Source organism: Staurois parvus, unplaced genomic scaffold (assembly GCF_062004578.1).
Source record: "Staurois parvus isolate SC_StPar_1 unplaced genomic scaffold, SC_StPar_1.0 ptg000003l, whole genome shotgun sequence".
Lineage (NCBI taxonomy): Eukaryota > Metazoa > Chordata > Amphibia > Anura > Ranidae > Staurois > Staurois parvus.
Window position 1 is genome coordinate 1471351 of NW_028317799.1, and position 23779 is coordinate 1495129.

At 43.1% G+C, this 23779-nt stretch overlaps 1 protein-coding gene across 2 annotated transcripts in view; it reads right to left on the bottom strand.

The window, feature by feature from the left end:
* Window positions 1-3227: 3227 nt before the first annotated feature.
* MBTD1 (mbt domain containing 1) overlaps window positions 3228-23779 on the bottom strand; it is a 105379-nt gene continuing 84827 nt past the window's right edge. The window contains exon 16 of one of the 2 annotated variants that reach the window (XM_089672457.1): window positions 3228-3754. In XM_089672457.1, coding sequence (XP_089528583.1) covers window positions 3636-3754 — 119 coding nt within the window. In that variant the 3' untranslated portion in view covers window positions 3228-3635. Of the gene's footprint in view, window positions 3755-21591; window positions 21764-23779 lie in introns of those variants that run through there. The other variant, XM_089672530.1, reaches the window with a different exon arrangement.

A 23779-nucleotide genomic window follows, 5' to 3' on the forward strand; every position in this document is an offset into this window, starting at 1 on the left:
ATGTGCGGCGTGTGGGCAATAAAACCCACCCTTTCTGCCACAGCACATATGCATTATGTGGACAGCAAAAGATTAAGATGCAAGTCGGTGTGTAATGTAAACGCGTCTTGATGGGAATTTACATTATGATAATGCAAAGTCTTTACTATGAAAGTGTGTTTTATCCTAGGTTCACATCTGTGCAGGTGGTGCCGCTGTGGATCCACACGAAAATCCGTGCAGCCGCACTACCCACACAGAGAAATGCGGACCCGCGGGTGGGTGCCATTAGTTCTAATGGCACTCCGCCAACACTGGAAAAACACAACCGTACTGGGAACCTCGGTTCCCGTATGGGCTGCGTTTTCCAAAGAAGTGCAGGGACTTCTTCCCTGCGTGTCGCGGGCACGGGAGTCCATTCAAATGAATGGGCTCTCGTGCCCGTGCAAATGCGACCCACACGGCCGCAGAGATGTGAACCGAGGGGGGTTAATGCATTTTCATGTGTTTCCATTGATTTTAATGGAAGATTCATCAGAGGGAAAAATCCAAAAGGTGTGAATCCAGCCTGACACTACTAAATCTGTTTTTTTAAACAGGGGAGGGGAGATACTAAAACTGGTACGCACAGAACATGGTGCAGCTTTGCATAGTAACCAATCAGCTTCCAGGTTTTATTGTCAAAGCTTAATTGAACAAGCTGAACTTAGATGCTGATTGGCTGCCATGCACAGCCGCACCTGATTCTGAGTGCTCCAGTTTTAGTAAATCTCCTTCATAATAAAACATCTTCGTTGGTAGAAACTCACAGACTGATCAGCTTTGATCTTAGCCATGCACTGGCAAAGTATATAAAAAGGAGCAAGGTGCTGTGCACACTGAAATTTTACAGGGAATTATGGTGTTTTTTTAAATATATGTTCAGAACTATAAAAAAAAAAAAAAATACACATTCAAAAAATATTATTTTAGCCAACTAGACATAAAATATCACATAAAAATATTGTATACCGCTTTCAGCCAGAGGTGCTGGGAAAGAGCAGAAGATATCAGACTACATACATAGCTGAATGAGTAAGGCTAGGTTCACACCTATGCAGGATGCGTTTGAACCGTTTCTGCATTGCGTTTTATGTTTTTGCACTTGCGTTTTTGACGTGTTTTTTTTTTATTTTTCTGTTGGTAGGCAGATTTAAAAAACGCAAAATGCATCAACAATGCGGCAAAAACGCAATACATGCTTCTCTGCAGAGTTTCCGTTGATGTCTATAGAACCAAAAACGCGACTTTTTGCATTCAAAAAATGCACTGGGTGAAAAACGCACAGGTGTGAACATGTCCCATAGGAAATCATGTTAAATGGACTGTACTGCATTTCTGCAAAACACTGAAGAAAACGCTTAGGTGTGAACCTAGGGTAAGAGGAGAGATGCCCCTCCTGCCCCAACACTTAGGCCTCATGCACACTGGACATTTTTACAGCGGCTGTTTTTCACGTCTGGTGTTTTTTCTACAGCCAGTAAACTCCCCAGCATGTTTTCCTATGTGTTCATGCACACATAGGCTTTAATCAGCATTTTTTGGCAGGAGCGTTTTCAGATTGGAAACCTCCCCCCCAGAACTAGTGGGTTTCAAGAGGAATTTTTTAGCTGTAAAAATGCTCTAACGCTGAAAACACGCGGCTATCTGGCGTTCATGAGCGTTTTTAAGCCTGATTTTGTGGGAGTATAAATTTTGCAAAAAAAATGCAAATCGCTGAAAAACACTAACAAATGCTGAAAAAAGCTAATACAAAAATGCTAATAAAAGTGACAAAACTCATGTTTTTAATGCAGCATTCTACAGCTAAGGCTACTGGTGTTTCAGAACGTCTAGTGTGTATGAGGCCTTAGTCCTAAACCGGCCATAGATGGAGCGATTTTCTTTCCTGCAACCATGGGTTTCATGAAAGAAAATGACTTGATTCCCCCATCAACACAGTCTGTTGATGGGGGAATCTTTCTCGCAGAGCAGTTGTGTTCTTCCGGCTGTGGGGGGAGCCATCCCCATCAGGAGAACACAGTGATTGCTGCCAGCGGCTATAATAGCATGTAAAATCTGACAGGCTGGTTGTACCCAAGTTTAGCCTACCCATACAAGGTTCGATTCTTGGCCGATCCCTGCTAAACTGGCCATGGCCGGCATTAGTAAATCAGTCAGTGAGTCAGCCAGCAAGCATACAGGTAGTGCCGGGCAAACTAAACCTCAAATATGCACTCTAATCTTTTTTTTGCAAAATAAAGATTGATAAAATAATTGCATACATTACATAAATATCAGCTTAAAAACTTGTAAAACTTATGAAATTAAAAATTGGCTAAAAGCCATCATACGTTCTCTTAAATAATATATCCAGCTACAACTTTTTTTTTTTTTAGCTTTGGATAGAGCAGGAAAGGATTGGAACCCCTGTCATATTTTTACTGCTGTCCTGGGCTCTGTTACAAAGATTTCCTCTTACTTCCTGTCCTGTTGGCAATATTTTACCAGGCAGGAAATAAGGGAAATTCTCCAACAAAATAGTTTTCTTCAATAGGGTAGGGAAAAGCTGGAACCCGCTTCAAATTTGCATTTCCGAACTTCCCCTCACTTCTTGTCTGGCAGAACCGTTGTCAGCAAGACAGGAAGTGGGGGGAAATCTCTCAAATGGAGCCCCAGGTTGCAGTATCAGTCTAACAAGATTCTGGTCCTACCCCGACTCCATCCAAAACAAGAAGAAAAAAAAAAAAAAGGTTTTGGCTTGAAATACCTTACACTTTAAAACTTCCGTATACCATGCCTGAGTTACCTTGCTCTTGAAGCAGGAGGATGCAGAGTTGAAAGGAGGACCCTACAAATATGAAGTTTCTGTGGTTCATGGGAATAAAAGGCGATAGCCACGCTAAAATGATACATATCCAGAGGGCAATGAATTTTAGAGCACCCACTTAAAGTTCAGTGTATATGGAGCCTATGCAAAAATTAAATGCACTGAAAACAGGCCAAAAGTAAAAAAAAAAAAAAAAAAAAAAAAGTGAAAAACCACAAAAAAAAATCTAAACAGAGAAATCCCCTTTAAGCTTGACAGTAATTTTTAAAAATAATTACAGAAGGGCATATTTTTTCATTTACACAGTTAATAAATGCATTAGTAATTTAAAAGTTTTCTTTAAGCAAAGTTTAGTAACTAAAATACGTTTCCTGGTCACCAAAAAAAGCTACCCAGTGTGTACCAAGATTGTGATTTTATTTTTGTTTTTGATTTTTTTTTCTTTTTTTGCAAAATATCACCCTTCCTAAACAAATAATCTAGCCCTGCAAAAAAGGTACCAAAAGAAAAAAAAAATCTGTTTCCTTGCCTACAATGCACAATATTTGTAAAATCTGAAAATATTACATTTCTTTTCAAAAACTTCAAATACAACACAAAATCGCCGACGTTATTTAATAAACTGTAAAATTTTTTTTTTTTTTCTTCACCAAAATATTTTCTTTGTCACTGAACAGAATGTCCCTGCACGCGAGTCCATTTTTTGTGTGTTTTTTTTTAGATTCAGTTTGTGTTTTTTTTTGTCTGTTTTGTTTTTGTAAGAAAACATTCTTATAGGGTTATTAATGTAAGAATTGTTCAACTTGCATCAGGGTTCTTGTTTAATGTAGTAGCTGCCAGACCCGTTGCTCTCCTGGTCAGAAGCTCCTTGGAGAAAAGAATAATCCTCTCCATCTAGCATCTCATCCTTCAGCTGTAAAGTCGTTACTATGGGAAAAGAAAACAAAAAGTAAGCATAGTTAAAGTCCACATACAATAAATACTATGCTATGCATATGTTGAAAAAATACAAAAGCGGGTAATTTCATGTCAAGGCAGTTAGTAGATCCAGACATAAAAGCAGCTGAAGTTATATGCAAATCTCAACTTTTCTTGTAAAAATCAAGCTTGTACTTGCCTTTCTTACGTTCTGATCCTCATTTACACTAGATTGCCAAAAGTATTGGGCCCGCCCTCCAAATCATTGGATTCAGGTGTTCCAATCCCCTCCATGGCCACAAGTGCATAAAAACAAGCACCAAGGCATGCAGACTGCTTCTACAAACATTTGTGAAAGAATGGGTCGCTCTCAGGAGCTCAGTGACTCCAAGCGTGGTCCCGTGATAGGTTGGCACCTGTGCAATAAGTCCATCCGTGACATTTCCTGGCTACTAAATATTCCACGCTCAACTGTTAGTGGGATTATAACAAAGTGGAAGCAACTGGGAACAACAGCAACTCAGCCACCAAGTGGTAGGTCACGTCACATGACAGAGCGGGGTCAGCGCATGCTGAAGCGCACAGTGCGCAGAAGTCGCCAACTGTCTGCAGAGTCAATAGCTAAAGACCTCCAAACTTCATGTGACCTTCAGATTAGCACAACAACAGTGTGTAGAGAGCTTCATGGAATGGGTTTCCATGGCCGAGCAGCTGCATCCAAGCCTTACATCACCAAGTGCAATGCAAAGCGTCAGATGGATGCAGTGGCGTAAAGCACGCCGCCACTGGACTCCAGAGCAGTGGAGACGTGTTCTCTGGAGTGACCACTCACACTTCTCTGTCTGGCAGTCTGGTGGATGTGTCTGGGTTTGGCGGTTGCCAGGAGAACGGTACTTGCCTGACTGCATTGTGCCAAGTATAAAGTTTGGTGGAGGGGGGATTATGATGTGGGGTTGTTTTTCAGGGGTTGGGCTTGGCCCCCTAGTTCCAGTGAAGGGAACTCTTAAGGCGTCAGCATACCAAGACATTTTGGACAATTTCATGCTCCCAACTTTGTGGGAAGAGTTTGGGGATGGCCCCTTCCTGTTCCAACATGACTGCACACCAGTGCACAAAGCAAGGTCCATAAAGACATGGAGGAGCCAGTTTGGGGTGGAGGAACTTGACTGACCTGCACAGAGTCCTGACCTCAACCCCATAGAACACCTTTGGGATGAATTAGAGCGGAGACTGTGAGCCAGGCCTCCTCCCCCGAAATCAGTGCCTGACCTGACCAGTGCCTTGTGGACTTCCTTCCCAGAAGAGTTGAAGCTGCTATAGCTGCAAAGGGTGGGCCAACTCAATATTGAACCCTACTGACTAAAGGCAGGCATCCCAATACTTTTAGCAATATAGTGAATATAGGCAGCTGACGTTATGTTCAAATCTTAAATCAAGCTCGTCCTTGCCTCTCTCACCTTCTGAGCCTCATTCACATAGGCAGCTGAAGTTATATGCAAATGTAAACTTTTTTTTTTTGTAAAAAACAAGCTTGTCATTGCCCCTTCCAACTTTTGAGCCTCATTCGTAAAGACAGCAGGAGTTATCCTAACTGTTCATGTAAGGCCTCATGCACATGGACTTACAGTAGCATCTTTGTGCGGAAGAGGAAAATGTGGCTCCCCGGATACAGGAAAGCCGCAGGGGTTTTACGCTTCAGCACACAGGTGCATTAGGCCAGTGGTTCTCAACCTGTGGGTCGCGACCCCTTTGGGGGTCAAACGACCCTTTCACAGGGGTCGCCTAAGACCATCGGAAAACACATATTTCCGATGTGTACAGAGCAGCTACTGTGTAGAAAGCAGCTGCTGTGTTGAAAGCAGCTACTGTGTTGAAAGCAGCTACTGTGTTGAAAGCAGCCGTATTGAAGGTAAAACGACACATGAATTGTAATTACTGGGTAAAGAATTTTATGGTTGGGGGTCACCATAACATGAGGAACTGTATTAAAGGGTCATGGCATTAGGAAGGTTGAGAACCACTGCAGTAGGCCTAAAAATAAAGCTTGTCCTTGCCTCTCCCATCTTCTGAGCCGCATTCAAAAAGGCAGCTGAAGTTATATGCAAATCCCAATTTTCTTGTATGACCTCATGTACACGGATAAAGCAGCACAACGGCTTCCCAGGCACAGGACAGCACTGGGGTTTTTACACTTCAGCACACAGGAGCCTGAGGCCTACAAATCAAGCTTGTTTATTCCCATTCCCAGCTTCTGATGCTCATTCATGGAGGCAGCTGGACTTTTATAGAAATCCCAACTTTTCTTGTGAAAAGCAAGCTTGCCACTGTCCCTTCCACCTTTTTTGTTTAAAAAAACCCAATTTTTATTGAATTTTATATCAGTACAAGAATATATCTTGGCATACAAATCTATGAACCATCGCATGTAACAATTACGAGCACAAACCTTCCACCTTTTGAGCCCCATTCATATAGGCAGCTGGAGCTGCATGCACATCTCCAATTGTCCCGTGAATATCAAGCTTGTCCTTGTCCCTTCCAGCTGCCAAGCCTCATTGATAGAAGCAACTGAAGTTGTTTCAAGATCTCAACTTTTCTTGTAAAAATCAAGCTAGTCCCTGCCCATTCCACTTTCTGAGCCTCATTGGTCAGGGAGTCTACTCATAACTAACCAATAGGAAGGCTTAGGAGGAGACAAGGTCATGCTGATCTTTACAGGAATAGTCAAGCGTTGCACATAACTTTAGCTGCCTTTATCTCTGGATCTACTAATTATTGTGACATGTGGATTTTTATTGAAGTTAACCTCTCCCTTGGCAATTTTTCATCATACACAGTTTGAATTTCCTGGGTTTATGAAATGTAAAAGGAAAGAGGGGTTAGCCTTTGTCTTTACCAGAACAAGCCAGAATAACAGCCTCATGGATTTGGAGCACCCATGAACATATGTGAAGATATCAATATGATAATTGCAGTTATTTTGTGACTGTCTTGTTGTCATTTTACGGTTTAGACGACAATTTTGATTGCCATACCCTTAAAGAATATGCAAACCCTGGCTGAATAGCAGTTTGTTCTCTAAAGCAAGTTTCATTTAACCAACTGACATTTTTTTTTTTAAATAAAATACTTGTTTTCGTCTTTTTTTCACACTTTACTACATCTTGTTGGTGCTGTTCTTATGCAGTCTCTTTGCAGCCTCCTCCTGTCTGCATGTCTTCAAGCAATGGCTACACGGCATTTCTCATGGCCGGTTTCCTGATGATGACAACAGTGGAACACGCTGTGTAATGTGTATCGAAATTGACTCGTAGTCACTGTCAGAAGCCTCTGTGACAGGGTGACAACAAAGGAGCATAACTGGTAAACAGTGTTGTCACCTAGGAAGTGCCTGAACCAAGTCCTACATGGTAGGCTCACCAAGGGTTATTGTAATGAAAGCAGGAGATTTAAAAATATTGAAGATGACTTTTTATTATTTCATCAATAGGTTAAAGCTTATACAAGATTTTATCGACTGGATTGACATACACTTTAAAAGAAATACATTAGGACCTGAATTATCCTCTAAAGCAGGGTCTCCAAACTTGATAAATAAAGGGTAAGTATAGTGTCCAGCAGAACTTAGGGAGGCCAAACTGGCCACTGGAGTAGAAAATGCCCCATCATCAGTGGAAGAGGACAAGGTCTCAGACTGGGATGTCAGTAAGCATAAAAAAATTAAATAGGGGTCAGTAGGATTAATGCTCCCATCATTGGTATTGGTCGGAGGAATAGTGCCCCATCATTGGTATTGGTCGGAGGAATAGTGCCCCATCATTGGTGTCAGTGTGAGGAACAGTGCCCCATCATGGATGTCAAGGGGAGGAATAGTGCCCCATTATTGGTATTGGTGGGAGGAATAGTGCCCCATCATTGGTATTGGTCGGAGGAATAGTGCCCCATCATTGGTGTCAGGGGGAGGAATAGTGCCCCATCATTGGTATTGGTGGGAGAAATAGTGTTCCAATGTTGGTATCAATGGGAGGAATAGTGACCCAATGTTGGTGTCAGTGAAAAGAATAGTGTCTAATTATTGGTATTGGTGGGAGGAATAGTGCCCATCATGGGTGTCAGGGGGAGGAATAGTGCCCCATCATGGGTGTCAGGGGGAGGAATAGTGCCCCATCATGGGTGTCAGGGGGAGGAATAGTGCCCCATCATGGGTGTCAGGGGGAGAAATAGTGCCTCATCATTGGTATTGGTGGGAGAAATAGTATTCCAATGTTGGTATCAATGGGAGGAAGAAAGCCCCAATGTTGGTGTCCGTGAAAGGAATAGTGTCCAATTATTGGTGTCAGTGGGAGGAATAGTGCCCCTCACTAGTGTCAATGGGAGGTGTTATGCCCCACTGTTAGTGTCAGTGGAAGGCAAGGTGCCTCATTATTGGAGTCAGTGGGAAGAATAGTGCACTGTTTCTGCAGTACCACCAGTTCTCCAAGGGCCTGATAAATGCAAGCAAAGGGCCGCATCAGGCCCGCGGACCATAACTTGGAGACCACTGCTCTAAAGGATGTCAATAGAATGATCCAAAAGAATATGTTCTAGCTTTTTTAAAAGTGTTAGTGGTGCCCTACACAGACTTGTAAGTTACCAAGCAGAATCCAGAATTTGCTCAATGGAATGACCTCCTATATTTTACCCCATGTTGAACAAATCCACTTTTGTATGCGGTTTTGCTTCAAAGGTTTCACATAGATTCTCTTGGCATGTTTTTCTTATTACATGCACATTAGTGGAATCTCTTGCCACTAAACGTTTCATTCTGGACATATTTTTTACAGTTTAATAGTTCCCAAAAGGTTTATAAATATATAGGCAGCACACCAGGTTTGGATTTCTTGTGAACTGTACATTGTATAGTATTGTGCCTCCGCTGATATTTTACTCAAATATTGAAAATAGGAATGCATAAAAAATGCCAGCTTAGACTGCAAATGTTCACTTTTATTCCCTAGTTGTACCCTGCAGTACTTCTTTTTGCCCACAAGATTCCCTCCATCTTCCAGGTTGAATGACACCCAATTTCACCCAATCTAGAAGACCTAGGATAGTGGCTGTCAACACATGAGCTAAAGTGGCCTCAAACATCACCAAAGGGCCGCACAGTGTTCAATATATGTAATGCTTGAGAAGACTGTCAGAGACTGCAGCCCTAAGAGAGGAAATGAAGGTCAGAAAGCGTGGACAAGTTACAAAGTGGCGTAGTTAGGGGGTGCGGACTGCACCCGGGTGACACCTGGCAGAGGGGTGACACCCAGGACAGTCTGTCAGATTGCCTCCGCCACTCGCTGTCACTAACGCAGCAGAGTGGAGAGCAGGAGGCAGAACACTTCGCTGAAAAGAGAGCGGGAGCTGCTGGAGTTAACCAGCTGGTGATTGGCTACTAGGTAATCACCAGCTTGATATGAAAATTTAGCTCCAGCAGTTTCTGTCTTCTATTCAGCGCTGCTGTGTCCCGCTCTGCATGCTGAGTAAGGTAGGAAGGGGCAGAGCGGTGGAAGCTATATAATGTGAAGGAGGGGGAATAACTTTAGGGGGGCTGTGTAACGTGAAGGGGGATGTGTAATGTAAAGGGGGCTGTGTATTGTGTAAGGGGTCCAGAGGTGCAGGGAGCTGTGTAATGGAAAGGGATCCAAAGGTGCAGGGGGCTGTGTAATGTAAAAGGGGTCCAGAGGTGCAGGGGGCTGTGTAATGTAAAAGGGGTCCAGAGGTTCAGGGAGCTGTGTAATGTAAAAGGGGTTCAGAGGTGCAGGGAGCTGTGTAATGTAATAGGGGTCCAGAGGTGCAGGGGGCTGTGTAATGTAAAAGGGGTCCAGAGGTGCAGGGGGCTGTGTAATGTAAAAGGGGTTCAGAGGTTCAGGGAGCTGTGTAATGTAAAAGGGGTTCAGAGGTGCAGGGAGCTGTGTAATGTAATAGGGGTCCAGAGGTGCAGGGATCTGTGTAATGTAAAATGGGTTAAGAGGTGCAGAGGGCTGTGTAATGTAAAAGGGGTTCAGAGGTGCAGGGGGCTGTGTAATGTAAAAGGGGTTCAGGAGGTGCAGGTTGCTGTGTAATGTAAAAGGAGTTCAGGAGGTGCAGGGTGCTGTGTAATGTAAAAGGGGTTCAGAGGTGCAGGGAGCTGTGTAATGTAGAGGGGTTCAGAGGTGCAGGGGGCTGTGTAATGTAGAGGGGTTCAGAGGTGCAGGGAGCTGTGTAATGTAGAGGGGTTCAGAGGTGCAGGGGGCTGTGTAATGTAGAGGGGTTCAGAGGTGCAGGGAGCTGTGTAATGTAGAGGGGTTCAGAGATGCAGGGGGCTGTGTAATGTAGAGGGGTTCAGAGGTGCAGGGGGCTGTGTAATGTAGAGGGGTTCAGAGGTGCAGGGGGCTGTGTAATGTAGAGGGGTCCAGAGGTGCAGGGGGTTGTGTAGTGTAAAAGGGGTTTTCCTGCATATTACCCACAGTTATTGCTGCAGTCCTATAGATTTCTATTAGGTTGCACATTTTTTTCCCTGCATTTTCTGAAAGCAAACCAAAAGTCCCACATGCTATATATTTGGCGCACTTTCTGAAAACAGTTAATAAATATTTGGGGGGGGGGGGACAACATCATGTTTCACTGCACCAGGTCACACCAACCCTAGTGACGCCACTGATGCTACATTTTTGGCTGGGGATACGCTACAGAGAACATTACAGAACTGGGAACATGAGCCATGAGGCTAGTAGAGATTAATTCTATATCCCTAAAAATTGTTACCAGTACAGGATGCTGAGGTCATCATATACCAATGGGCCGTAAGTTTGGCATCAGGGACCTAGGAGATACTATGAAAGAAGAGCATCAGCACACATCTCTGCATCTGGGGGACCATCCACCTCTGTTTTAGAGGGGAATGATTCATTAGTTGGAGGCTTTAAATCATTATTTAGTAGATATAAATCCCAACTAAACAATATTTTGTTTGCTAAAGCACTGCATATCATAAACCGCTGCCACTGAAAAAAAACAAAAAAAAAAAACGTTTTCGCCTTTTTATCAGTTATGGCATCTCAGCATTGCCGGCCTCCTGCAGCCTTGTACTGTCTACATGAACAGGATGGCTTCGGCTCATTTGTCAGTGTGTATTTCCTGAAGGTGACAACAGTGGATATCTGTGTAATGTACATTATCATGACCTCTTTTAGCCTCCATTGGGACAGCGTGTGACAGGGCGACAACACAGAAGGACAAATGACACACAGGGACAGAGTATTGTCACCCTTTAACAGGGAGTGCCTCTACACACCGACCTTCATGGCAAGATCACCAGCCAGGTATTTTATTAAAAGCTGCATATTTTAGAATATTGAAAATGGACTAAAAGCAATGGGAAATCCAGAGTTTTAGGGCCCATCCTACAGTGTTGTGCTGAAAAACAAGCACTGCAATAGGCCAGCCTGTTCATTTGAAAAAGAGTGCATTGCTGTGTGTTCTGCGGCAACACGTCTGTTGGAAAGGTTCACTGGGGTACCAATCAGGATATATACGGCATTGCATGGCCCCAAGGAGTGCATCACCGCAACAAGATGGTGTGATCGGGCCTTTACAGTTGTCACCCGAGCAGGAAGTCAGGGGTAACCTCCAAATAGGAACACCTGTTATGGTGACAATTGTCTAAGAGAGAATATCCCCTTTGAGCATCTAGAGATGCACCTTAACCTCCCTGGCGGTATGATTATTTCAGATTTTTGGTGCTGAAAGCGGTACCATTATTTTGCATGGAAATATGTAATTTTTTTTATTGTAGGCTGTAATTTTTAGGAATAACTCACTGAAATCTGTCCGAACAAGAGTCTAGTAAACATCCCGGGTATGATAAAATTTGAAACACGAAACCATAAATTATAATTTAATAAATAATCATTAAAAATAATATAATAATACATTTAATTCAATAATATAATCAAAACAAAAACACTGAAATGTGAAATATAGCGCCAAGTTCGCACATCGCTGAGTAAAGTCGCAGAATCGTTTTCAGTGTCTGATGAGGAATTTCCCCCACGAATCATTATCACTCAATTCTGCAAGTGGTTCTGATTTACTATCGCTGTTCTCTAGCCGGTCTAAAACCGCTTTTGACCTAAAGGGACGCTTTTTGGACGCCATGGACGTTTCTCAGTTTCCAGGCAGAAAGAACAGTAAAAATGCAGGCAGGGCGCCGGACAAAGCACTCGGGACAAAATGTATGTGAAATGGTTTGATACAGGAATGTTATACTATGTGATTTTAGTGAATTTAGTGAATGTCACTTTTTGTCATTTTCAAATTTCCCGCCATTCCATCCCCGTACGTCTTGACGTCACCGGGAACGAAACCCAGAAGACAGATGCCGGCATCGGCCGGAGGACATTGCTGGGGACACTGCAGGAGGGACATCGCGGGAGCGCAGGACAAGGTAAGTGATCGAGGGATCCCGGAACAGCACTGCATGGTATTCCCGAGTGTAGCTCGGGGTTACTGCTTGTGGTGCTGAAATTTAACCCCGAGCTACACTCGGGAATACCGCCAGGGGGGTTAAGAAGATGGCACACCTAGTTTATCTACCCTATTTGTCACAGGAAACATGAATGCCTAGTGAAAATATTAGCTGCAGCCTGCTTACAGGCAATACGGAGACTAGTCCTTTGCCTTCTTTCCTTTTGGTCGCAGCTTGTAGGTACAGGTCCTCAAAGTGCAACAGTTGCTTTGGGTTGCATGGAAATCTGAAGTTTTTGTTCTCACTAGAACGGGAAATCTTCCAATGGTAAAGCCAGTTCCAGTGACAACTGAAATTTTCCTCATTTTGGAGAGAGATTTCCAATTGTATGAGAAAGGGACATCTCTTGAATGGGACATAAGTGGCAAAGAACAAAAACCCTGACTGAGATTTCAAGCATTCTCTGCTCCATCCAAGTGAAGAAAACCCCCCCCAAAAACAAGTTGTGGATTTTTATATCCTTTAAAACAGAACTCAAGATTTAGAATAAATTTCTAGCAGTAATATTAACCAACGAGAGTTTTTTTTTCTTTTTGGCCAAAGAGAGGTAAAATTTTCTGCCTAACCTGCTAGCAAATTTCTACTGAATGTACAGAGAGACAGGCATATGCAGTTCATTGTGCATTCTTAGCATACTGTGGGTGCTGGCCTTCATTAATTCCCCTGAACAGGCATGGGTGGTACATCACAGGCCAGCTAATCAAGAAGGCTAAATAAAGTGTAAAATCTGTAGGAACACCAGGTGAGAAACTGAGAACATCATATCTCTGAAGGAGTCTCATTGGCAGGCAAGTGATTCATACTTCCAAATTATGACAAGTGCCCACCCACCACAATACAGACTTTAGTTCCGCTTTAAAGTGTTACTAAACCCAGGACCCTGCATTCACTATATCTGATCTCCCAGGACCCTGCATTCACTATATCTGGTCTCCCCGGACCCTGCATTCACTATATCTGGTCTCCCCGGACCCTGCATTCACTATATCTGGTCTCCCAGGACCCTGCATTCACTATATCCGGTCTCCCAGGACCCTGAATTCATTATATCTGGTCTCTCTGTACCCTGCATTCACTATGTCTGGTCTCCCAGGACCCTGCATTCACTATGTCTGGTCTCCCAGGACCCTGCATTCACTATATCTGGTCTCTCCGTACCCTGCATTCACTATATCTGGTCTCTCCGTACCCTGCATTCACTATATCTGGTCTCCCAGGACCCTGCATTCACTATATCTGGTCTCTCCGTACCCTGCATTCACTATATCTGGTCTCCCAGGACCCTGCATTCACTATATCTGGTCTTCCCAGGACCCTGCATTCACTATATCTGGTCTCCCCGGACCCTGCATTCACTATATCTGGTCTCCCACAGTACACAGAACATGAAAGTGCAATAATTTTAGTAAATATAAACTGCTAAATACCTAAAATCTTGTGACTTCTATCAGTGTTCAGCTGAGCACTGGTTAATCTTGTAGGAGGAATTTTATATTCCACTCTAACCTGTGGAGACTGCAAAACCCCTGACCCTCTGTCTAGACAGTGCTGATTGGCTCTGTCTAGACAGTGCCAATCACATGCACCCTCCCAAAGAAAAAAAACCTCTATAGCCATAGACACTAAATTGAGCATGTGCAGAGTGTCCCCTAGGCCTCTGTACTATCTGCAGATGGATTGGGGACAGTAGAAGGGGGGATCAGAGAAGACAGGATAAAACAGCCTTTTTACACAACGTGGAGGATTAACCCCTTAGGTTCCACAGTGAGTATAACCAGCATGCTTTACTGCATCTACAAACTGATTGTACTGTTGTGGGTTTAGTAACACTTTAAGTAGAGTAGAAATACAAAGCAGCTAGAGGGAATACAGAAGCAGAGTTGGGATCTTCCACAGAAATTAACATTAAAACCCATAAAATGTGATAATCCAGCAGGTTATTCAATCATTTATCAATAGCCATTTTCTTTTATGTATTGGCCTGTGTGAAATACTATACTTTGGACTCATGACTAATTTCCTCCTTACATAGTTAGCTGAAAAAAAGACAAAAGTTCATCCAGTTCACGCATGAAAAAAAAAAAAAAAAGCTATAAATCACATACCAACAGTTGATCCAGAGGAAGGCAAAAATAAACCAAACAAACAAAAAAAACCAGGAAAGCATGATCCAATTTGCACCTGCAGGGTAAAACATTCCTTCCTGATCCCCTGAGAGGCAAACAGATATTCCCTGGATCAACTTTACCTATAAATGTTATATCCAGTTATATTCTGTGTATCCAAGAAAGAATCCAGGACTTTTTAAAAGTAATCCACTAAGCTGGCCAGAAGCAACTCTTCAGGGAGTCTGTTCCACATTTTTACACCTTTTACTGTGGAGAAACCTTTCTGTGTTTGGAGAATAAATTTCTTTTCCTCCAGACGTAGAGAGCGCCCCCTTGTCCTCTGTGATGACCTCAGGGTGAATAGCTACACCGAGTTCACTATATGAACCACTGATGTATTATACATGGAGATCATATCCCCCCTTATGTATTATACATGGAGATCATATCCCCCCTTATGTATTATACACGGAGATCATATCCCCCCTTATGTATTATACATGGTGATCATATCCCCCTTATGTATTATACATGGAGATCATATCCCCCCTTATGTATTATACATGGAGATCATATCCCCCCTTATGTATTATACATGGAGAACATATCCCCCCCTTATGTATTATACATGGAGATCATATCCCCCCTTATGTATTATACATGGTGATCATATCCCCCCTTATGTATTATACATGGAGATCATATCCCCCCCTTATGTATTATACATGGAGATCATATCCCCCCTTATGTATTATACATGGAGATCATATCCCCCCTTATGTATTATACATGGTGATCATATCCCCCCCCCCCCCTTTATGTATTATACATGGAGAACATATCCCACCTTATGTATTATACCTGGAGATCATATCTCCCCTTATGTATTATACATGGAGATCATATCCCCCCTTATGTATTATACATGATGATCATATCCCCCCTTATGTATTATACATGGAGATCATATCCCCCTTATGTATTATACATGGAGATCATATCCCCCCCTTATGTATTATACATGATCATATCCCCCCCTTATGTATTATACATGGTGATCCTATCCCCCCTTATGTATTATACATGGAGATCATATCCCCCCCCTTATGTATTATACATGGAGATCATATCCCCCCTTATGTATTATACATGCAGATCATATCTCCCCTTATGTATTATACATGGAGATCATATCCCCCCCCTTATGTATTATACATGGAGATCATACCCCCCTTATGTATTATACATGGTGATCATATCCCCCCTTATGTATTATACATGCAGATCATATCCCCCTTATGTATTATACATGGTGATCATATCCCCCCCCTTATGTATTATACATGGAGATCATACCCCCCTTATGTATTATACATGGTGATCATATCCCACCTTATGTATTATACATGGTGATCATATCCCCCCTTATGTATTATACCTGGAGATCATATCTCCCCTTATGTATTATACATGGTGATCATATCCCCCCTTATGTATTATACATGGTGATCATATCCCCCCTTATGTATTATACATGGAGATCATATCCCCCCTTATGTATTATACATGGAGATCCTATCCCCCCTTATGTATTATACATGGAGATCCTATCCCCCCTTATGTATTATACATGGTGTTCATATCCCCCCTTATTTATTATACATGGAGATCCTATCCCCCTTTATGTATTATACATGGAGATCATATCCCCCCTTATGTATTATACATGGTGTTCATATCCCCCCTTATGTATTATACATGGTGATCATATCCCCCCCTTTTGTATTTTACATGGTGATCATATCCCCCATTAATCTCCTCTTCTCAAGAGAGAATAAATTCAGTTCCTCTAATCTTTCCTCATAGCTGATCTCCTCCATGCCTCTTATCAGTTTGGTTGCCCTTCTCTGTACTTTCTCCAGTTCCCCAATGTTCTTTTTGTGAATTGGTGCCCAAAACTGAACTGCATATTCCAGATGAGGTCTTACTAATGATTTGTACCGGGGGAATGATATCTCTCTCTCTGGAGTCTATACCTCTATTAATACAAGAGAGGATTTTGCTCGCTTTAGAACCCGCAGCTTGGCATTGCATGCCATTAGTAAGCTTGTGATCTACCAGAACCCCCAGATCCTTCTCCACCATTGACCCCCCCCCCAGTTGTACCCCCCCTAGTATGTATGATCCATGCATATTCTTAGCATATCCTTGGTGGCCTCTTTCATTCTGTGTGGTTCTCCCTTTCATACATTTCAATGTACAGCTGTGGATGTTCTGCACAAGACAGGATTTGCTCTACCTCTCTTGCCATGACAAGACCTTTGGTTCCTTTTCTATGTTGATTTAGAAGGGGGGGCTGGACTTGGAGGTTGCGGTAGTAGTAGAACGAAAAGGACTTTTCATAAGCTTAAGGCAATGGTTGAACCTTTTCAGTTTGAGCCTTAGGCTTCTTCTACTGAGGAAGATGAGTGCTCTTGCTACAAAGCGCTGGTCTGAAAGGACAATATCCCTTGAAGGACATGCAGACGACACTTTTTACAATCCACGGTCCAGCACTTATAGTGCCCTATGCAGGTGTATTGACTGAGAGTCCTACATAACTGTAGCAAAAACTCAGCCGAAAGGGCAGGGGAGCCCTTCACACCCAGTAAAGCTAGGGAATCAGTGGGTGGGGGTATATGTTACATTGGACTGCCCCCTCTGTGTCTAGAATCAGATATTTTGTATTTGCATAGTGTAAGGCAATGTAAAGCTTGGTGTTTGAGGTAAGGCCTCAGGTACTCAGGAATCAGGTACATATGAGCTCCCCTAGATGTTTGATGCATGCATATTCTTAGCCCCCAAGAGGATAAACTTACATTTATCAACATTAAACCTCATTGGCCCCATAGTCCCCCAATTAAACAGTGCATTGAGGTCTGCTTGTAAGTTGAAGACATCCTGTAAGGACGTTATTCCACTGCACAGCTTGGTGTCATCTGCAAAGACTGAAATGGGATTTTTAATCCCAGACCCTATATCGTTTATAAATGTATAAAAAAAAAAATAGGGGTCCCAACATTGAACCTTGGGGTACACCACTGACAACCCTAGACCAGAGTATGAATCAGTAACCACTACTCTCTGAATACAATCTTTTAGCCAGTTTTCTATCCATTTACAGACAAATTTTTCCTAGCCTGTAGACTTTACCTTACACATTAGCCATCAGTGGGGAACAGTGTCAAACGCTTTTGCAAAAACAAAGTATACCATGTCCACCGCCACCCCTCTGTTCAAGTATACCACCTCCACCCCTCTGTCCAAGCAAACCACGTCCACCCCTCTGTCCAAGTATACCACGTCCACCCCTCTGTCCAACTATACCACGTCCACCGCCACCCCTCTGTCCAAGTATACCACATCCACTGCTACCTCTCTGTGCAAGTATACCACGTCCACCGCCATCCCTCTGTCCAAACAAACCACGTCCACCGCCACCCCTCTGTCCAAGTATACCGCGTCCACCGCCACCCCTCTGTCCAAGTATACCGCGTCCACCGCCACCCCTCTGTCCAAGTATACCACGTCCACCGCCACCCCTCTGTCCAAGTATACCAAGCCCCCCGCCACCCCTCTGTTCAAGTATACCACCTCCACCCCTCTGTCCAAGCAAACCACGTCCACCCCTCTGTCCAAGTATACCACGTCCACCCCTCTGTCCAACTATACCACGTCCACCGCCACCCCTCTGTCCAAGTATACCACATCCACTGCTACCTCTCTGTGCAAGTATACCACGTCCACCGCCATCCCTCTGTCCAAACAAACCACGTCGACCGCCACCCCTCTGTCCAAGTATACCGCGTCCACCGCCACCCCTCTGTCCAAGTATACCGCGTCCACCGCCACCCCTCTGTCCAAGTATACCACGTCCACCGCCACCCCTCTGTCCAAGTATACCAAGCCCCCCGCCACCCCTCTGTCCAAGTATACCAAGCCCACCGCCACCCCTCTGTCCAAGTATACCACATCCACCTCCACCCCTCTTTCCAAGTATACCAAGCCCACCGCCACCCCTCTTTCCAAGTATACCAAGCCCACCGCCACCCCTCTGTCCAAGCATACCAAGCCCACCGCCACCCCTCTGTCCAAGTATACCACATCCACCGCCACCCCTCTTTCCAAGTATACCAAGCCCACTGCCACCCCTCTGTCCAAGTATACCACGTCCACCACCACCCCTCTGTCCAAGGTTTTGCTCACCTCCTCATAAAAAGAAATCAGATTTGTTTGACAAATTCTGTCTTTCATGAATCCACGCTGTCTATTACTTAAAATAAGAAATAATTACACTTCTGTTTTGTGGTTCTAATGTGAGTTTGGGTTGTAGACCAGTGTGTGACTTGTTACCATCAATGAAAAAAATTGGACCTCTCAGTAACTTTAGAGATGTGCATGAATACATCAAATACATGTTGTGCAATTTTATAATTTTTTTGTTGAAAAGTCATCCTAAATCACTAGTGAGTCTATTATAGGCAAGAGGAAGATTTCCCTCTGACTTTCAAGCTAAAGCCCTCAGATGATCCCTGACCACTCACTTTTGGGTTAAAAGGTTCATGCACAATAATATAGTATTAAGCTCCAGACCCCTGGTGCCCAACCTGCAGCCCTTTGGTATATGATGTGTGGGCCTCAGCAGTCTGTAGTGGGAACATTAATTAAGGTAATGGAATTAATCACTACTAGCCTAAAGTAACATGTTCTCATATTCATATGGTCTTCTACAGCATATCCCCAGCCAAAAATGTAGCATGTCCACAGTTTCTGACCCTCGTTTCCTCTATTGGGTCTGCAGCTTCTGACTGTCCTCTAGCATTACATGTATTGAACATGGGATATCAGGGGCCGCATTTGAGTCCCCCTATAGCTCATAGGCTGACAAGCACTATTCCAGAGCCACATTCCCATGCCAGCTTTGGGTCCATTGATTTCATAAAAACTTTATTAAAGTGTACAGGGGAGGTCTAGGTACTCAACACACTCTTAAGTGTAATATTACAGCAGCCACTGTAGCTCTTCAAATGGCTCTGAGTTTCAAATCCCTAGGGAGAGGGCCCCTTTAGGATACCTATCCTTTCATATGTTTAGGACATTCTCGAAGTTGTAATTTTAAGTATGTGGATCTGCAAGGTACTAATCATTAATGTTCTGCAGTTCTCCAATGTTGACCAAACGGTTTCCACCAGTACTACTCGTGAGCATATTCCATTCTTACAGTGTCTATGTTCTGTCCACTCAGGGAAAAGAGACAGGTTCACTTTAGTGGCGGCACCACCAGCAGCACATACTCCCCTTCCCATGAATACCCCCACTGAGAGAGAAGAAAAATACCAGGTATGAGGAAGCAAGGGACATGTGCGATCACATAGGATTGTGAAGGGGGGGGGGGGGGGGGGTATCAGAGCTGTGAAAGCTCCAAGTTGCCTGAACGGATCGGTAGGGGATTGAACAGAGGGGTGGTATGTGGAGCTGCTGGGGTCAGCTTTAGAGTGGTTCAGAACTTAAAAAGTGAACATCTTCTATCTTACAGGGAGCATCAAGAAGTGTTATGCATTACCCTGAAAAAAACTTTACTATTTGCCTTGAATTACTTTAGAAACCACCCCCCCCCCCCCAAAAAAAAAACAAAAACAGAAGAGTGCACTTTCTATGCATATTTGTGCCATGATCCACATACATGTGAGATATGGTGATGTCACTACAATGCTGTTTACTGGAGGGGAAGCTGTATTTAAAGACCTGCAGTGCAAGGATCTCTCTACTTCTACTTTATTCATTCTGTGGATTTGTAATTCTGAATCTCTCTTGCTGCTTCTCATATATTCATTCACCAGAAATCACCTCTTATATAAAAGGAAGCAAAGCCCTGTTTTCTACTGAAATGGCCACCTCCACACAGAGACCTAGGGATGGATTTACTAAAACTGGAGACTGCAAAATATGGTGCAGCTACAAACCAATCAACTTCAAACTTCATCTTGTTCAATTAAGTGTTGACCAAAAAAAAAGGAAGCTGGTTTCTAAGCAGAGCTGCACCAGATTATGAACTCTCTTGTTTTAGTAAATCTCCCCCATAGTATAGAACAAGACATAGTAAATCAGTCCTAGTGAAAAGATTAGCTGCAGCCTGCTTACAGGCAATACGGAGACTAGTCCTTTGTCTTCTTTCCTTTTGGTCGCAGCTTCCAGGTACAGGTCCTCAAAGTGCAACAGTTGCTTTGGGTTGCATGGGTACACCAGGTCACTTAAGGTCTTACACGATGTGTACTGATCTGTCATGCAGTTTCTATAAAGACCATGGAGGTTGAGCAAAAGGAATGAATAAGAAACTTTCAAAATTCTTTACCCAATTAAGTGTTCTTTGAGATCTCTGCATTCTAATCCTGTTGGCGCATTGCATCATCTATGGCCTGCCTTAGCTTTTTGTACAATTTCCTTTCCTGCAACCACGGGCTCAAGGAAAGAAAACCACTCATGGGTTCCATCAATATAGCCAGTGTTGCTGGTAGAATCTCTCCTGTGTGTTCTCCAGGAGGGAGGGCGTAGGGTGCTGTTCCTGCCGGGAGAACACGATTATTGCCACTGGTAATAATCGCATGCTATAAATCAGACATGGTGTTTGTGCCCAAGCAATTGATAGATCGTAGTCAGCCTGCCCATACATGGTTTGAATCTTGACTGGTCCCTGCTGAACCAGCTAAGATTCAAACCATCTGTTGCCGAGAAGTACAGCCATAGCTCTGGCAAAAGATCATGACTTTAAAAAAAGTTAAAGGCTTTAAAGTCAGGATCCACCCCAGAGTCTGGAGCGGCACCTGATTCAACCTGTCAGCAATCCGCTGAGAGCCTGAGCCAGCCATTCCCTCTCCCTCCACAGCAGCGGTGAAAACTCAGCGGCCATGTGATCGATGAGTTCTCACCTTTAGAGCCGGAGGGGGACAGATGCAGCATTATCAGCTTGGTAAGTATAATTTGGGGGGAAAAAAAAAAAAGTGTCACTGCCTAACTACCCCGCTACAAGATATGTAAATCTTTCATTCATTTTTTTTAAAGCGTCTCACAATGTTCAACCTTTATTTCAAGAAACAAAATACTTTTACAAAAATTAAATGCGTTTACAAAAACAAGTCGAGAACTAACAGGATTTCCATTATCAAGATAACACGATCTACGTCAATGCGAACATACTAAACAAGGATATATATGGAACAATGCAGACAGGCACGGAACAATGCAGACAGGCATGGAACAAAAAAGGGACTGAAAATACGCTTTTGGCTGGTGCCATCACGGTCTAGCACCTGCTACCAGGAGGGGTTCTGAAATCTGCAATTCAATTCAAAAATAGCAAAATTAGGGAACAAAAACCTACCAAAATACCAAAAGGAATCAATATTTTTTATGCAAATGGTGCACTATTTAAAGTGATACTATGGGCAGAATAAAAAAAACAACATCATATGATGCAGTCTGTCAATAGCACTGGGTCAGTTGGGGGCTTTATTTAAATTTTACAACTACTTGCCCACCAAAGGCTACCTTGTTGACACAGTGACATCTCTGCTATGATTTCACTGCAGAACAATGTTGGCACCCCTTTAAAGGAAGTGGAAAGATGACAGATCTACTGGTGGGATCAAATGGTAATACGGTTACAGAAAGGACTCAAAAACTGATGGTTTCATCAATCCTGGCTCAAATATAAATCTGTGAAGTCAGCATTTTCTCCATCCAAGTTTTGGCCTGTGTTGAACCCTGATGAAGGGGAGTGGTGTAATCCCCGAAACATGTTAGCATTTTTTTAGTATGACTTTAACCAACAATTGAAATGATCTTGGACTATTTGATGCGGTCTGGTTTTGGCATATATTTCTGTATTTCTATGGTTTGAGCTATTGTTTGGTGCCCATTTAGGAAAGCCTTGATTTGTTGGAGCCTCCGCACCAGAACTATTGAGCTTGTTTGAAGTTTTCCTTCATTGAATTGTACATACAAGGCTGAAAGTTCCCAGCGCCTCTGAGTATGTTCCAGAGATTTATATAAGTGACAGTCTGCATCATATATGTCATTTATTATTTTGTCCACAGATACATTATAAAAGTATATGTGACTGGGTGGTAGTGCCAGCAGTCATTTCCATCCAATTCCTGCAGTTTAGATAAACAAATTGCATTTTCATAACGCTGGTTACTGTGCTACAGGATCAGAGCAGAAGATCCCCGGACTTCAGATAACACCTTTTTTTGTAGCACTGGACAGAGTGGGGAAGGTATAGAACCCTCTTCGGGTATGTAATGCGGTCTGCATCTACACTGGGGAGATTTTCCCCTACTCCGTGTCACAATAGGAAGCAATGGGAAATCTCTCTGGTGGGGACACATACAAAAATAAAACCCAGATGTCGTGCCCTTGCGATAATCACTTCCCTTATATTTTGCATTGCTGTGACAGGCTGTTGGGGGGCCAGGAAGTGAGGTGAAATCTCTCCAGGCGGCTTGTGGACAGCTATACTACTTAGACTTTGGAAAGGAAATACTTTTTGTATAACAATACTGGAAAAAAAAAAGAAAAGAGCTTGGTCTGGAGATTCAACTCCTTTAATGTATTCAGGCAAGTCAAACAAATTTGCACATTTTTATATACCTATTCCTGCAGTTGCAATATAAACTATTGTCCAGTTGCATCATAAGTGGAAGTTATTGTTTATTGGGTTTTTATTCAGATGGTGCAAGGTATAATTTTCTCATTACAGTTCCAATATGTCTATGGGGATCCCCAAAAGCTCTGACAATACACATGTTCTGGTTGATAAATCAGTCTGAAGCAAAGGGGAATCTCCCTTTTAGACAAAAATCAAGGCCTCCTACCTTTCGCCCAACTCCTGTCCGGATAATCTCAGCTACCCGCCTTTGCAGTTGTCAGAGCAGATCTGGATGTAAATGTTGACTAGAGAAGGTCTATGTGCAATCTACACATTTTTCCCCCCAGTTTTGGATAAATTAGGAAAGGGATAAAAAACAGGTCAGTTTATTTTATGACGTCTGGAGAGATTTCTCTTTACTTCCTGTCCTAGAGATGCAATAGGAAGCGAGAGGAAATCTCTAATTCAATGAAAAAACCCCTTAGACCTCGTTCACACAGGGCTGCAGTAAAACCAAGCAGTTGCATTGCTGTGGTGACATCCACACTTGCTGTTTACCTTACTGCTAAATCGGGCAAATTAATCACTTTCCAATGTGGCATGCTAATTTCAACTCTGTTCAGCCTGCCAAAAGCACCCATTTAAGTCAATGGACCATGCCCCAACTGTGGCTATAGCGGTTTCGGCATGCCATTTCAAAG